Raw genomic sequence first — 13,807 nt, 5'->3', positions numbered from 1 at the left:
CTCCTGCTCTGAGCGGAGGCTCCCATTCGTCTAACAAATTGCCTTGTCACCATGGGGGTAGGGTCGCGGCCGCATCGCGTTTGTGGATGCAGCCCAAGAATTTTACTAGCGTCTTCATGGAACAGGTCTACTAAATCGAATAACAGTGCTGCCGCAACAGGTACACACTTGCTTCGTGCAGACCTTCCAGACGACGCGGGACGTCCAGACTCCGCAATACGAGACTCCTCTTCGCATCGGTTATTCGAGGTTTTGCTTCCGCATCCTTCCAGACCAAGCAGCATAGTAGCGTTCTTGTGGGCACGCTCAGGACTGTTTGAGCTCAACCAGTTCAGTCGGGACATGGGAACAACGTCGGCTCTTCTCAGGTCACCCGAGTTCGTCCTGGAAGATGGTTCTTTGCTATCGGCCACGCCGTTTGACCCCCTTCTTATTTTTCTTTCTCTCCTTCATCAGCATGCATCCGAAGTTTTCGTGCCTTTTTCTCAACTGATATCCCAGTGCGACTATTCGGATGAAGTCCGCAGAAACCTTACGTGGGTCTCATCCCTCCCGGCTGTGGCGAAACGTATCTCCTTAGTTGCGGATATCCGCAGGGCCTGCAGTTCAACAAGAGAGGCCAATGCAGCACAACTGGGGGGAGATTTGAGCTGTTCAAGTGATGCTGAGCGTGCTCTTCAGTTCTGTCGTCTGAATCTGCAGAAGGCCGTTGCGTATCTTCAGGTGAAGCACGCGAAGCTGCGTGATACCATCCTTGCGCTACGATTGCCTTTCAGGGAGTGTGCTGTGTGTGTGGAGAAGGTGCATTACAGTCCCCGCACTACAGGCGGTAATGAATCTAATCAGACGCAAATAAGAAATCGGACGAGCACGAGACTGGGAACAGGCGGAGAACGTGTGACTTCCCGCGGCGTTACTGGCCACTGTGAAATTGATACCTCAGCTGCAGACCGACTTGCAGAGGAGATTCTAAGCGGATATCTCCCTAAGTGTCTGTTTACTGCTTTCAAAGAGCGGCGTCAGAGCGAAGGCTGCTTACAGACGACTAAATCCACGGAGCTGCAAAAGGAGACCAGCTGCGGATTCACAACTCTTGCGGTTGGCGGTGATAAAATGTTATCCACGCTTGCACTTTGCAGTCCGGATCCTTTGTCTTCAAGCTGCGAAGCACGAAGAGGAAAGCGTTCGGCGCCTCCGGCTGCCGCTGCTGAGCAAGCCGGATGCCCCCGCGAGAGCAGTCAGCCCTCAGAGGAGTTGCATGATACGGTTGTGCAACGGAGGAAACGGATTAAGCATGATGCAGACAACGACCGTCGAAAAGCTTCACCGGCGCGCGTGCGTGAGATGCCCAGCGAGCCGCATGGGTGTCCTAATAGCGAGAATACGTCTTCGGGATATGCACCGGAGAGGAGTCCACCTCCACAAGTGATAGAGAAAGAAGCAGGAGTCGCACATGTCGGAGCTGAAGAGCCCTCTACCTCTGCTCTACATGCGAATATGGATGATATGCAGTCTGCAAATCCGGAACCCCGGAAATGCGACACCGCAGGGTTGGGCGCGGCTAACGGGGAGCGTAAAGCCAGAGCAAAGAAACACCCCAAAGCTGTTGCCCGCGCTCCACACCAGGCCCTAATTAGTTCGTTTTTCAGGAAAAAAGCATAAATCTGTTAATGGGAACAGGCTTTATGCTTGCAAGTCTATACGTGGGAGGTGAGCGGGTCGTTACTATTGTGGCCCCATGCAACATTCCACGAGATACCGGTATTGTCAGTGCTGCGCTGCATTTCTGGCAGTTGCTGCAGAACTAACACCTGACATTCCTTCAGTGCTTCCGTGGTGATCCAACAACTCAGTGCGCTTGAAATGCTGCCTTGTAACCGGGCCATACTGAAGTTCCTCCGCGTATATGTCGCCATTGGACCGCAGTTGTGTGGGGGAGAGCGCTGCGAGAAGGCATGTAAACAGAATTCTACGGTGACAATCTCTTCCTGCTCCGCCGCGGGCACGCCATACAAGGTGCTCCAACATACTTCCAACAGCCTACGGCCTGCGCCAGCTTACGTGGTTGTCTTTCGAGTGTCAGCTCACCTGCCGGGGGCGCAGCGACTCCTAGGTCGTTATCGGAGGACTGTCTGAGCTTAGGAAAGCCAGCGGGACTACGTTTCGGGCTTGAGAATGCCGCTTGAGCTGGACTACGGCCGAGTGCCAGGGAAGGTCCTCCTGGTATTTCGGTTGCAAAGTCACGCTTTATGGGGGAAAAACGATCCCCGTTGAAGTGGGCGAACGAAGTGTGCTGGTCGTCATGCCCCAAGCAACCAGCACCCTTGTCATACCCTGCAATATGTCTCTTCCCATTGGCGCTCAAAAACTGCCCCAACGAGACAACCCGCCACAGACGCTCGGCCTACAGGTTTAGGGTTTTGCATCTGAGCAGTCTGCCATGAGTCAATCGGATAATTCACCGGCCCTACCAAAATTTTGGGGACTCGAACGGAAAGCAGGTTGACACATCCCGTCACTACGCGTGACAGCGAATCGGTGACCGGTCAGATTCAACGGCATATGGGATATCAAGTGTCAAAACCCGTCCCCCCCGCCCAAGGCGATCTGCATGGTTCGTGTGATCCTACACCGCAAGGACTGGCGAGGTGCTTGATATTGCAACTGACTCGCTGTGTGCGAGCGTACTACGCCTACGCACATACCCTCAGCGGCAGCTGCCGGTGACCGAAAAGACCTGGATTTGCATAGATACAACCACTGAGCAGTATACATACAAAACGTTGTTAGATCTGGCAAACGCATCGGCAGGAGGATGGGGAGCGCGAGGAGACGCGGTTAGTACTGCAGTTGAATGAAATCACAGTACTATCGCCAGTCCCATCTTGAGTCTTAGAAAAGAACACGAGACAGAATAAATCTCACGCGAGGGATGAACAGCTCCTCCCTAGTATGTCTGTTGAATTTGCCGATTGTGAGTGGCGGCACGAGCTTTGACTTAACAGTTCCCCGACCGAGTTGGAAAGCCTGGCGATTCCCAAAGAATGGCACTCGCGTTCGCCGTTGGCGATGAGGGGAGGAGTACTATGTCGTGCGTCCTCGTCCACGGTGAAACGTGGGAATATCGGGTACCTTGAGGGGAAGCCCGCTGCGGGCCTCTGCTTCACCAAACATTACGGCGGAAGCAAGGACGTTTGCTGCGACGAAGGCAGTCACCATCCACGATGTGGTCCGCCGATAAGTCCTTGCTTCCTTCGGCTTGCCGATGAAACTCGTTTCTTTTGGGATACTTCACTGAGCCCTCCGGTTGAGAGCCACCACACCTCCCGCTTTCGAATGTTCCTCCACACGAAACGACGCGTTTGTGCTTCAGTCGGCTGGGGCTTTCAATTTAGCTGGTACGTGTTGTCTGCTGGCTCCCAGAAAACAGGGCGGCTGCAATATGGCTTTCTTGGTCTTCACATTTTGGCGGTGATGCCCTATGTGAATCGCTCACATCGGAGCTGTCCTTGGAGGGCTTGTCCAGTTGTCTAGTTTCATCGTCTATCTCGCGTGTCCGACGCCCGCAATTTTTTTAACCTTTTCCGCTTCTGCTCAGGGGTCTCCTCGTCCAGCCCAAAAAATGCTTCGTTCTCAGGCATGTGTCCAGCCTGTGCTTCCTTCTCCATGCGCAGGAGCCTGCGCTCGAGCTGGGTGAGCTTCTCCTTGTATCGACGCCGTTGCAAGAGAGATAGGGCAAGACCGAGGGCCCCAACGATACTGCTCGCCGTGAGGGCAAGATTCGTTTTGCTGCGCGATTGACGAGCATCTCCCTCGAGAAAATCTCCTTTGCGGTTTGCCAGCAGTAGGCCGGTCAGACCCGCCGCCGCCAATGTACCGCTAGTAATCGCACCACCCTCCACCAAACCTTTTCTCTTTTGCACTTTCAAAAACTTCTTGGTCTCTTTGTTATCTGAAAGGTAAGCAGAGCAACTTATCGACCACCTGGCATACACGGCGACACTACCCACACTCGAGGCCGCCCGATTCATCTGCACAAACCCTAAGCCCTCATTCCCAGTCGCATATTCAGTGGGTTGACCGAAGGGATTGCATCCACGGGCGTATACTGCTTTGGAATGTGTGAAAAAACGCAGAGCGGCTGCATTCGGTCGACGAGCCCTGTTTCACCAGAATACTGCTCAATCTGTTGCGAGGCGCCCATGTGAGCTACTTACAGATCGGGGAGCCTTCTGCATCTAAGCCACCTTCCTCTGCCTTGTATCGCGAAAGAAGTTTCTCTCGCTCTCTTTGTGCTGCGAGCAACACACAGAAACACCCTATTCCTTTTTCGCTGCTCGGAGTCCGCAGCTCCCAGCAAAGAACGCTGTATGCGCGAAGCACATTTACCCCCCGGCCGCAAGCACTGGGCAGAACCCGTCCTATGAGTCTTGCACTGGCAACGCGCGACCATACTCAAGTTTTTCTGCATCCTCTTGGCACCGGTCTTCATGATACCCGAGGGGACAGTGCGAATACCAGCACGAGACTGCAGTAGGAACGATCTCCTGCCCCATTGTTGCGCCGTCGCCCACAGAGCAGATCGTCCATGTAGAACTTTTCGTCCCCACTTGACCGTTCCCGGAGATCTTTAGTTTCACTACGAGGATGCTACATACCTTCCATCTTTCGGTATTCGCTGTTTTCCTCAAGGAGCTCTTTCATCGTGGAAATGAGAGCAGCTTCCTTCTCTTTTCGCGCCCGGCGGCTCGCCGTTCTTTCTTGGTCGTCGTCCATGTGGCTCTTGTTTTCTGCATCGTCTTCATGGTTCTCAGGCCCCCCGTGGCCCAAACTGATCTCCTCTCCAGCGCTTCCTGCGTCAATCTCAGGATCTAGCAGGTCAAATGCCCCGCCGAGCTCGGCTTCGGCACCCTCTTGCTTCTCCTTACTTATCCTCTGCTTTTCAAGCCCGCCCGAATGCGCCTCCGCGCCAATGATGGCCACCGTTCCTGAACACTGTTCACAGGTGAACGAGGAGGACATGCTGAGTACTACAAACAAGAGAGCCAGAGCCGAGGCAACCGCCGCTCGGCAGACTGGCGACTCTGCTTCCCTCGGCCTGCTCTTCGCAGTGCCCTCCATCGCTGGAGCTGAGGAACGAGTAGTGGCGAGGACAGAAGAACGGACCTTGGAATGCATTCCCTATCCCTGGTCGCTGAGTTGTTTAGTTTGGCGACGTTGCCGTCGTGGAGCTGTTCCGCTGCGTTGCTGTTCACCATTGAACGCACTCAGCAAGCGAGCTTCATGAGCGCGGCACACTTTAGCGTACGTGCGAACATTCCACGCCGGCAAGACTGCGGTCGGCCGTAGCGTAGCCAGTCTCCAGTCACCAGCTCAAGATGTTTGCAATGGGGCGGGACAGAGGACGGACCCGAGTCCCGCGGACTCTTCCAGTGAGACCCAGGGTGAGCGCGCACACCCTTCACGAGCCCTATTTTCTGGTGCAGCCGACGAGACGTTTCGCCCCCTATGGAGCTGCCAAAATTGCAAGGCTGGCGGCACCAGTGGATTTCAAAAGGGGTCATAAAAACTGGTAAGCGCTCAGTAGACTGTACGGGACAGAACGCTGCGCCGAACTCACGACGCCCTCTCGCGGCGGCACGCGAGCGGTCGGAGGGCTCCACTCCGCGGGTCCTTCGCACGTCCGCCGAATTCCATGTCAAGGCGTGCAGAATCACTCTGTTGTCTGGAACGGAAAAACGTCCCCCCAGGAACGGATTATACGATTCATAACGTCTTTCAACACGGTAACCCGCACGATGAGGTTTTTTCTCGGCGCCCTCAAACCGGCTGCCAGCCGAGACCGCGTCGACTCCGCGTCCGTGTATTCTGGCTCTCGCGTATACATGCAACCAATAGTGAGCAACAGGTCACACCTGGCACAGAGCTTGGTCGCGGCATCTATCGATGTGAGCGTAACATGGCGCGTCGTCGGCTTAAAATCGGACTGGGGCAGACGCACGCAGTAACAGCCACGATAGGGAGAGTCCGACGAAACTGAAAGGAACAGTAGCCGATTCGCGAATATCCCAGATGCTTGCCCGCAGTTGAGGAACCCCAGCCGGCGGCAGAGTATCTCTTCCCTGTTGCAGCGGAACGCTTAGTGGGGCAGGGGTTTTTTAACCAGCGGGTTTACTCCCGATTGCAAGGCTTCACTTGTCTCTTTTTGAACAATTTGCATTGGACAAGGAGTATTTGTGTTCGTCCCTCGTGGTCTTCCACGCGTTTTCAATGCGGCAGGGCTATTTTTCGCGTGAATCCCTTGAGGCGACAAAACCCGGTGTGGGGCTCGTTTTCTCTCACTCTTTTCCTCTGGTAGCCGGACTTGCGGAAAACATCGTTTCAAAATGAAGGTAGGCCTCCTGCCTTCACCACATTGTTTCTTCGTGGTTTTTCTCGATTTGTAGTGCATCGTCAACTTGCTGTCGCGTGCTTGACGACATGCAGTAGCGCTGCAACGTGCAGTGCCGTTCTTTTGCCGGGTAACTGCATAGAGGTCAAGCGTATGAAAGTAATGCCGCCACAAGCGGTCTGTAGTTTCTACTATGTTTCGCCTGTGTCTTCGCATTGCTGGACCAGTGTGAGAATCAGGGAAGCCCGGAGGAACGGAGTCTGTATTGCTATTTCCGCTTTGTGAGCCGGCCCCACAAACGGCCATTGTGTAGGGACGGTAGGATTCCCGTCGCATGCTACGCTGATGGGTTTGCGGCATCTTGAATCCCTGTTGCGAAAAGAATTCATGGAGTGAACCCGCATCAACGGTGTCGGCTCTGTTGATTCTTCTTTGTGTACCCTACAGCAGAGAAAGAATGCGCCAGTGGCTGCTGCGTCGTTGAGCGACAGCTCCGACTCTAGCAGCGATGAACAAGTGACCAAGAAGGCAGTGCCCGTCGCTGCCAAGGATTCCCGTAAGAAGCCGCCCCCCGCTAGGCCGGCAGATTCGTCAAGCAGCGAGGACGACAGCAGCGATGAAGAGGTCACCAAAAAGCCGACCAATCCCAAAAAAACCGTCACGAGCGCCGCTGCAGGTAGGCGGTGTGGGGAAGCTACCCTGTTCAGAAGGGCAGTGGATACTGGAGGCGGCGAATGTGTGGACTTTGAGAGTCCTTTTCGCAGAGAGGATGCTATGAATTATTTGCTACTTAGGAAGGTCGCCCTCGCGGTGACTGACTGATTGCCATTCACCACCGAGATCTCTGATCTGCGATCCTGCCGTTCCGACGTGAAGAAATCATGTTCCCTTCTTATATACGGTGTCTTGGTCTCACATGCAATGCCGTCCCGTAGTAGTTTTGCATCTACATGGTCTCTGGCATATGCGAGTGCCGCCGAGTAACCTTTCTCTGCTCCTTACGTGCACTACGCAGGGAGCTGGACAGAGTACTGTGGCGTTTCATACTCATATGAGAGGCTGTATCAGGTGTCCCCTGCTTCGGTTTTTTTCATCTGTCTGACGTCTGTGTTTCGGATACAACCTCGCCCCAGGAGGTGATGCCATCTTATATTTGCTACTTACGACGGTGACCCTCGGGGTCACTGGCTGATTGCCATTTACCACCGAGATCTCTGATCCTCGATGGCGAGGTCGTCTGTTTTATGGTCATGGGCGGTGTTCTGTGTATGTGTGCTGTTCAGTGGTCCCCGTTTGCCTTCTTTGCGGGAAGGGGTCTCGGCGTGTTCTTTGCAGGTCTTTTTGTCCTTGGCGTGCCTCGTGAGTGTCTTCTTGTTTACAGTCCGTGGCGCCCCGTGGCCAAAGCAGGCGCCTCCGGGTGGAATACCCTCTTTTTGGGGCGACGGGGTTTTCTGGTTTTCTCCTCTGCGTTCTTTTGCAGTTCAGGGTGCGAAAAAGGCGATTGCCGCTGCGGCGTCCAAGAAGCCTGTGAAGGCAAAGCCGATGAGCGACGATGACTCTTCAAGCGATTCTTCAGATGACGAAACTCGTACGCCTGCACATCAGTCGCATTTGATTCTGCGCGCTGACTTGCTAAGATCGTCCGGGCAGTTGCATTAAGTGACTCAGTCGTCCCGCGGGCTGACTGGACGAATTTTGGATGGAGTTGTCGATTATTCAATATCTCCTGCGATATGCTTTCCTCTGCAGCAGCCCGGAAGCCGGCAGCGAAGGCAAAGGCAGCTCCGCAGAAGGTAGAATCGTCTTCCAGTGACGACAGCAGCGACGAGGAGGGTCTCAAGCCTGCGGCCAAGGCAAAAGCAGCTCCGAAGGCTGCTGCCGCGAAGGCGCCGGCAAAGAAGACTGACTCTAGCGACGATGACTCTAGCTCGGAAGACGAAGCTCCGCAAAAGAAGGCGAAAGCAGTGTCCGCCCCGCAGAAGAAAGCGGCTCTTGCCAAGCCCCTTCAGTCCGACTCCAGCAGTGAGGAGTCCAGTGATGAAGACACAGAGACAATGAAGGCAGCGGTGTGCAAGCCTGCGGACTCGTCAAGCGAGGACGAAGACTCGTCTAGCGACGAGGAGAAGCCCGCCCTCAAGAGCCAGAAAGCTGCTGCAAAGCCTGTGGCGCCCGCGAAGAAGGCCCACGCCCCGGCTTCGTCTTCAGAGGAAGACTCCAGTGACAACGACGAGGACAGCGCCCCTAAGCACAAGGTGTCTGTTGTGTCGAACTCTAAGATCCCTGTGGCAAAGAAGCCGATCGCGAAGGATGAAGACGACTCAAGCGACGAAGAGCCGCCGAAGAAGAGCCCTGCTGCCCAGAAGAAACCGGTTAATGGTGCAGCGAAGAAGGCCGCTGCTAGCAGCAGTGATGATGAGTCGGACGACGATGAGTCCGATGAGGATGAAAAGCCTCCCAAGAAGGGAAAAGCTGCGCAGGACGTGGAAATGGAGGACGAGGAGGAGGAGAGTGAAGATGAAAGTGAGACGTCACATAGGGTGCAACGAAACCAGGCCGAGTTGACACACGCGATATTCGCGGATATGGATATGCCCCCTCTTGCACTGTTTCGTGGAATGTTGTATGACGCATCGCAGCATCTTTTTCTCTGTTTGTTATCCAGGTCCCCCGAAGAAAAGGAAGGAACCCCCAACAACGGGCGACGATAAGAAGCATGCCTCCAAGCGGCAAAAAGACGAGCATCAGCAGCCTAGAGCCCGCCTTCAGACGAAGGGTGGCGGGGTCGTCGACAAGCTGCGAACAGAGATCTTCTGCGGAGGTCTCCCGTATTCCACCACAGAGGTAGGCATTGCTTCCATTTGGTGAGGGTTGTTGCACGCTCAAGCGTAGAGATATGAGCAGAGCTCCAGCGGCCGGTGATGCTTTCTCGCTCGCGCCCTGCTGGGGCACACGTGCCCCTTCTGCACTCGGCGCGGGCGTTGTCAACATCGTCCTCCAAAATCTCTGCAAGATCGAACCCGACGTGAGTTTGAACCGTGCCCGAGTGTTACGAATCCGTACGTCCGGAAACGGTATAGGTCACGCCAATATTTTGTTAATCAAGGTGTGCCTCTGTCATTTGTTGGAAGAGCGTTGTTGTAGGATGTCCCACTTGAGTCCGTGTGTGTCATATTAACGCTCCACTGGAGCCGGTGCGGACCCCGTAAGGATGATAATTTATTTCTTGTCATTGAGTCGGCGCGAGCCGCTGATAACAAAAAGCGACCATACTCTCTGACCAACGGCCAGTCACGCGTATGCACGTATAGCGTTTGTAGGATAGTGTTTCGTCTTTGAATGAAAGGTGAAGGACGACGTCTTGATGATTTTTTATTTCTTGTCATTGATTCGGCGCAAGCCGCTGATAACAAAAAGCGACCATACTCTCTGATGACGTCCCTCTTGAGCCTTTCTTGCCGTCAAGATAGTTGTGCGGATATGTTGTCAGTGTGGCGTGGACGAGTTTCGCGGGTAGTTGGTCCTTGCACGACGACTGTTTGCGTCTCAATTGTGTGTCCAATTGGTGTGGTGCCTTTCGTCCGTGTTCGGATTTCTTGCCGTGCAGAGTGAACTGAAGGAGCTTTTCGAATCCGACTGCGGCCCGACCACTCGCATCAAGATGCTTGAGGGAAAAGGCATTGCGTTCATTACTTTCGAAACTGAGGAGGCCGCTCAAAAGGCCGTTGAATACAACAACACGCAGTACAACGGACGCACTCTCCGCATCAACCTCACGGCGGACAAGCAGAGTCACCAGTCAGGAAGTGGAGAGCGCGGCGGTCGTGGACGAGGCGGCCGTGAACAGGGCGGTGCCCGAGGAGGCGCAGCTGCAGGGGGCGAGCGACCCAAGGCTTCCCCAAACAAGCAAGTTGTCGTCAGAAATTTGAGCTTCAATGCAACGGAAGAGTCGATCCGCAGCCTCTTCGAGGAATGTGGTGAGTGACACTAGGTTGGAGGCCTCCGCACAGCTGGTGTGAGACTTCGTCGAGTTTAAAGCTCCGGCCAGAGTTGTAACGAAACTCGGTGATGATGATGATTTCCTCTTATATGATAGGAAGAGGCTTAGTGGCGGCGAGTTTTGCTCGCTCTACGCTGAAGAGCCCTGAGGTGTGGCTGATTCATCCCGAGCGTGAGGTCGGAGCGTAACGTGGTATAACGTACTGTGACTCCAGTGTGTAGCACCGATAATTCGACGCGGTCGGCGTTTTTTCGAAATTGTATGTTCTGCAACGCAACTCTTGATAGCGTCCGGCATCCGCTTGATTCAGCCTGTCGTGTCTTACGTGCTTCGGGGCGCAGCTGACTGTGGGTTCGGCGCTTGTGTGTATAGGGGCTGGGCAGGTACCCTATACGACATGGGTCGGCACGCGTGTTCAGCAGTCCGTCAGCAATTCTGAGGCTGCTTATTTCGCGTGTTCTGCAGGCGAGATCCAGGACATCCGCATGCCAGTGTTCGAGGACACTGGAAAATTCAAGGGGCAAGCTTTCATTGAGTTCGACAGTATCGAGTCCGCAACCAAAGCCGTCGAATACAACAACACTGACGTCGATGGACGTACGGTCTGGATCGACTTCGCGCTTCCGCGCGGCTCTGGTGGGGGCGGTCGCGGTGGTGGAGGACGCGGGGGCGGCAGGGGCGGCTTCGGTGCTGGCCGAGGAGGACGAGGAGGCCGTGGCGGCGGGCGAGGGGGAGCCAGCAGCGCAGTGAAGGCGGCGAAGGATGGAACCGTGCAGGAGTTCCAAGGGACATCGAAGACATTCGACAGTGACAGCGACTAACGTGTGACGCATTGACGGAGACGGCCTTCGTGTTAGACGTCCTCTGCTCAGTGTGGCCACTGATAGTGCGGAGTATATTTGAGGACTGGCTAGTCAAACCATACCGCAGGAGAGACGGGGCAGGAGCAGATTTTTTCCCAGACTTCAAGGGGGTCCTCTGTGATGTTGGCAACTCCTGGGGCTTGCATTTTTACAGTACACTGAGCAAGGGAGGCCAGAAGTAGCTCTTGCTGGCCGACCCCTTTGCAGCGTCTTCGCTGAGTTCGGTACATTGCGTCTCCGTGCTTTGAAGTGGCGTGCAGGAGAAACTACATCACAAGACGGCCAGTGGTTTAGGCAGGAACCGATGTGTGACAATTCAAGGGAGGTGATGCGCCGGTACATTGAAGAGATTGCTATGTGACCGCCCACGCACGAGCCACAGGTAACTCGCTTTGCATAGATAGCCTGGTGCTGGCCACTTGTTCCTCGATATTTTTTTGAGGCAAACTCAGCATTAATTCAGCATTGCCGTGACTTTAGAAACGTCGGCTTGTCTGTGTCTCTCGCTTGCCGGGTGTGTACGTTTATCGACTCCTTCGGTGTGACGGCAGTTTAGGTAGAGCTCCGGTAAGTTGGGCGGGGCGCATGTCTTTTTCGTGAGCATTTCACGACCTACGCCCCATTTGAGGACACCACTTTATTGAGGCATTCGACTCACTTCAGCTTCCGCCATCACGCAGACAACAGGCAGGTTGGGAGCTGATGTTTCTCTGAGCAGGTATGCTGGTAGATTCAGGTAGTGAAACGGTAGCGTAAAATACTGGTGAGGAAGAAACACAGGAGTGAACACTGGCATGCAGAAGCACATCCAAGATTCGGAAGCCGTCCGGTGGCTGCTTTCTCGTGCGTAACGACTCCCGAGACGTGATGTGAACTGGCACGGGGCAAAGTTTCGTCTCGCAGTTGTGCCAACGGTGAATCGGTATTCCCGGGCGCTGGAGTCGAAGGTATCTACGGGTTACCGGTGCCCGCACCGCCGGATGAGAATTGACTGCCAAGGAAGCTTTATTGCTTTACATAGTTTAACACGTCGTGTAACATTCGTAGCCTACGTTGTCTACCATCCATCAATGCACTGAACGACATCATGAGCATGACATGCTGCTGCTATGGTCCGCGGTATCGAGTTGTCGCCCGCATTCCGGTACAGCGGGCTGAAAACAAGTACATATCCGGAATGCAGCGACTACTTGCTTAGCCCCTCTGGAGGAGCGCCTTGTGTACCCCTGGAGCCCCGACGCAGCAAAATGGGCTGCCAGCCACTCTATAGCGTCCACTGAAATCTCCATATTTTTGCTCGAGCGTCGTGTCGTCGAACATACCGCAAAAAGTGAAAGCACCGTATCGGCCCCCCCAAGTAAGAGTATATCGCGGGCTGCTGACGCATCCGTGCTAATGAAGACACTACTCCGTTCTGAGCCCGGAAAGATACCGACCGACTTTGTGACCGATGTCCCGGCACGTGGGGTTACACATTCCAATGCAGGGCTCTCCTCATCGCTAACTCTGCATGTTCCCCCCCTCAGGACGCTACTGCAGCTTCAACAGCTAGAACGCAAACGGCATCTGTCGATGTATCCGGCAATGGGAGACTGCTCACTGCACCAATTGCAATGCCTTAGTTGGCCTCGCCCCGCAGGCAAATCCCAACAGGTTCTGGCAAGGCGGAAATTGCTTAGCTTAGCAAAGGGAGTTCATTAATTGTCCGCAGCGAAAGGCAGTAAATATGTTGATATATGTACGACTCTACTCGACAACGAAACCCTCCGTGGACTCCACATTTCCGCAAATGATGACCACACTTAGCGCTTCCCCAATACGCGCAGCTCCAACTGTCGATATACGCAGTAGTACTTGGCGAGAGCTTCTAGAATATGCACAAGAGGCCCCTTCCAACTTGACGGTGCCTCAAGAACGGTGCACAGGTGTGCCCGTCCATCGTGCACCGACACGTCTTACATGGGTACGACCGTAATGGCGGTGGATAAAGGGTGAACTTCGATCACCCCTCCAACAGTGTACATATGACATATATTAGCACCAATTACATCCTGCGATCCGGAAGCGATACGACGCACACGCGGTGGGGAACCCCCATTGTTTTTCTGATAGTAATAATTCTCGTACGGGAGGCCTGAATTATCCCATCGAGCCCCAGCTCCCCGCCCGCGTCTGACGCTGCAGATACTCGCTGGGTATCAGCCACTTCATTTACATGTACACACTGTGCGGAGCTGGCACGTACAAAGATGCAGACGCGGCACCATTTTCGCGTTACGCTGCCGTACAGCCCGGTGCAATCCGGTCGTCGTGCTGTTAGTACCTCTTCGATGCGCGCCGGTCAATGCCGTCTCCCACGTGAACAGTAGCAATGTCTACATTCGCGTCTCGGAGGGAATATCTTTCCGCCGCTCGAGCAGCATCTGAAGGCAGGCGGACAGCGCATCCTGGGTATGCGAGCTGCCTTGAGAAAGGAGACGCCATCGGGCGCCATCGACGACTGCTCCCCCGCCGCCGTCAAACCAGTGCAGACTGGAAGGATGTATGCGGCGGAGA

General features: G+C 54.6%; 3 protein-coding genes across 3 annotated transcripts; 2 read left to right on the top strand and 1 right to left on the bottom strand.

The window, feature by feature from the left end:
• Window positions 1–342: 342 nt before the first annotated feature.
• On the top strand, window positions 343–1,662 carry BESB_019090 (Ydr279p family (RNase H2 complex component) protein; the record flags this gene model as incomplete). Its single annotated transcript, XM_029360618.1, has 1 exon — window positions 343–1,662. The coding sequence occupies one exon, from the start codon at window positions 343–345 to the stop codon at window positions 1,660–1,662; it is 1,320 nt and encodes a 439-aa protein (XP_029215977.1).
• Window positions 1,663–3,536: 1,874 nt separating this feature from the next.
• On the bottom strand, window positions 3,537–5,121 carry BESB_019080 (uncharacterized protein; the record flags this gene model as incomplete). The annotated part of the gene is made up of 3 exons (XM_029360617.1): window positions 3,537–3,952; window positions 4,218–4,295; window positions 4,659–5,121. 3 exons carry the CDS (start codon window positions 5,119–5,121, stop codon window positions 3,537–3,539), a joined length of 957 nt encoding a protein of 318 aa, XP_029215976.1.
• Window positions 5,122–6,386: 1,265 nt separating this feature from the next.
• BESB_019070 (RNA recognition motif-containing protein) lies at window positions 6,387–11,209 on the top strand (the record flags this gene model as incomplete). The annotated part of the gene is made up of 7 exons (XM_029360616.1): window positions 6,387–6,392; window positions 6,839–7,067; window positions 7,872–7,979; window positions 8,141–8,911; window positions 9,054–9,232; window positions 9,996–10,365; window positions 10,854–11,209. The coding sequence occupies 7 exons, from the start codon at window positions 6,387–6,389 to the stop codon at window positions 11,207–11,209; spliced, it is 2,019 nt and encodes a 672-aa protein (XP_029215975.1).
• Window positions 11,210–13,807: the final 2,598 nt, after the last annotated feature.

The sequence above is a fragment of the Besnoitia besnoiti genome, chromosome XI (assembly GCF_002563875.1).
Source record: "Besnoitia besnoiti strain Bb-Ger1 chromosome XI, whole genome shotgun sequence".
Lineage (NCBI taxonomy): Eukaryota > Apicomplexa > Conoidasida > Eucoccidiorida > Sarcocystidae > Besnoitia > Besnoitia besnoiti.
Note: the sequence above shows the minus strand (reverse complement) of the source record. Positions and strands in the feature narration are given on the sequence as shown.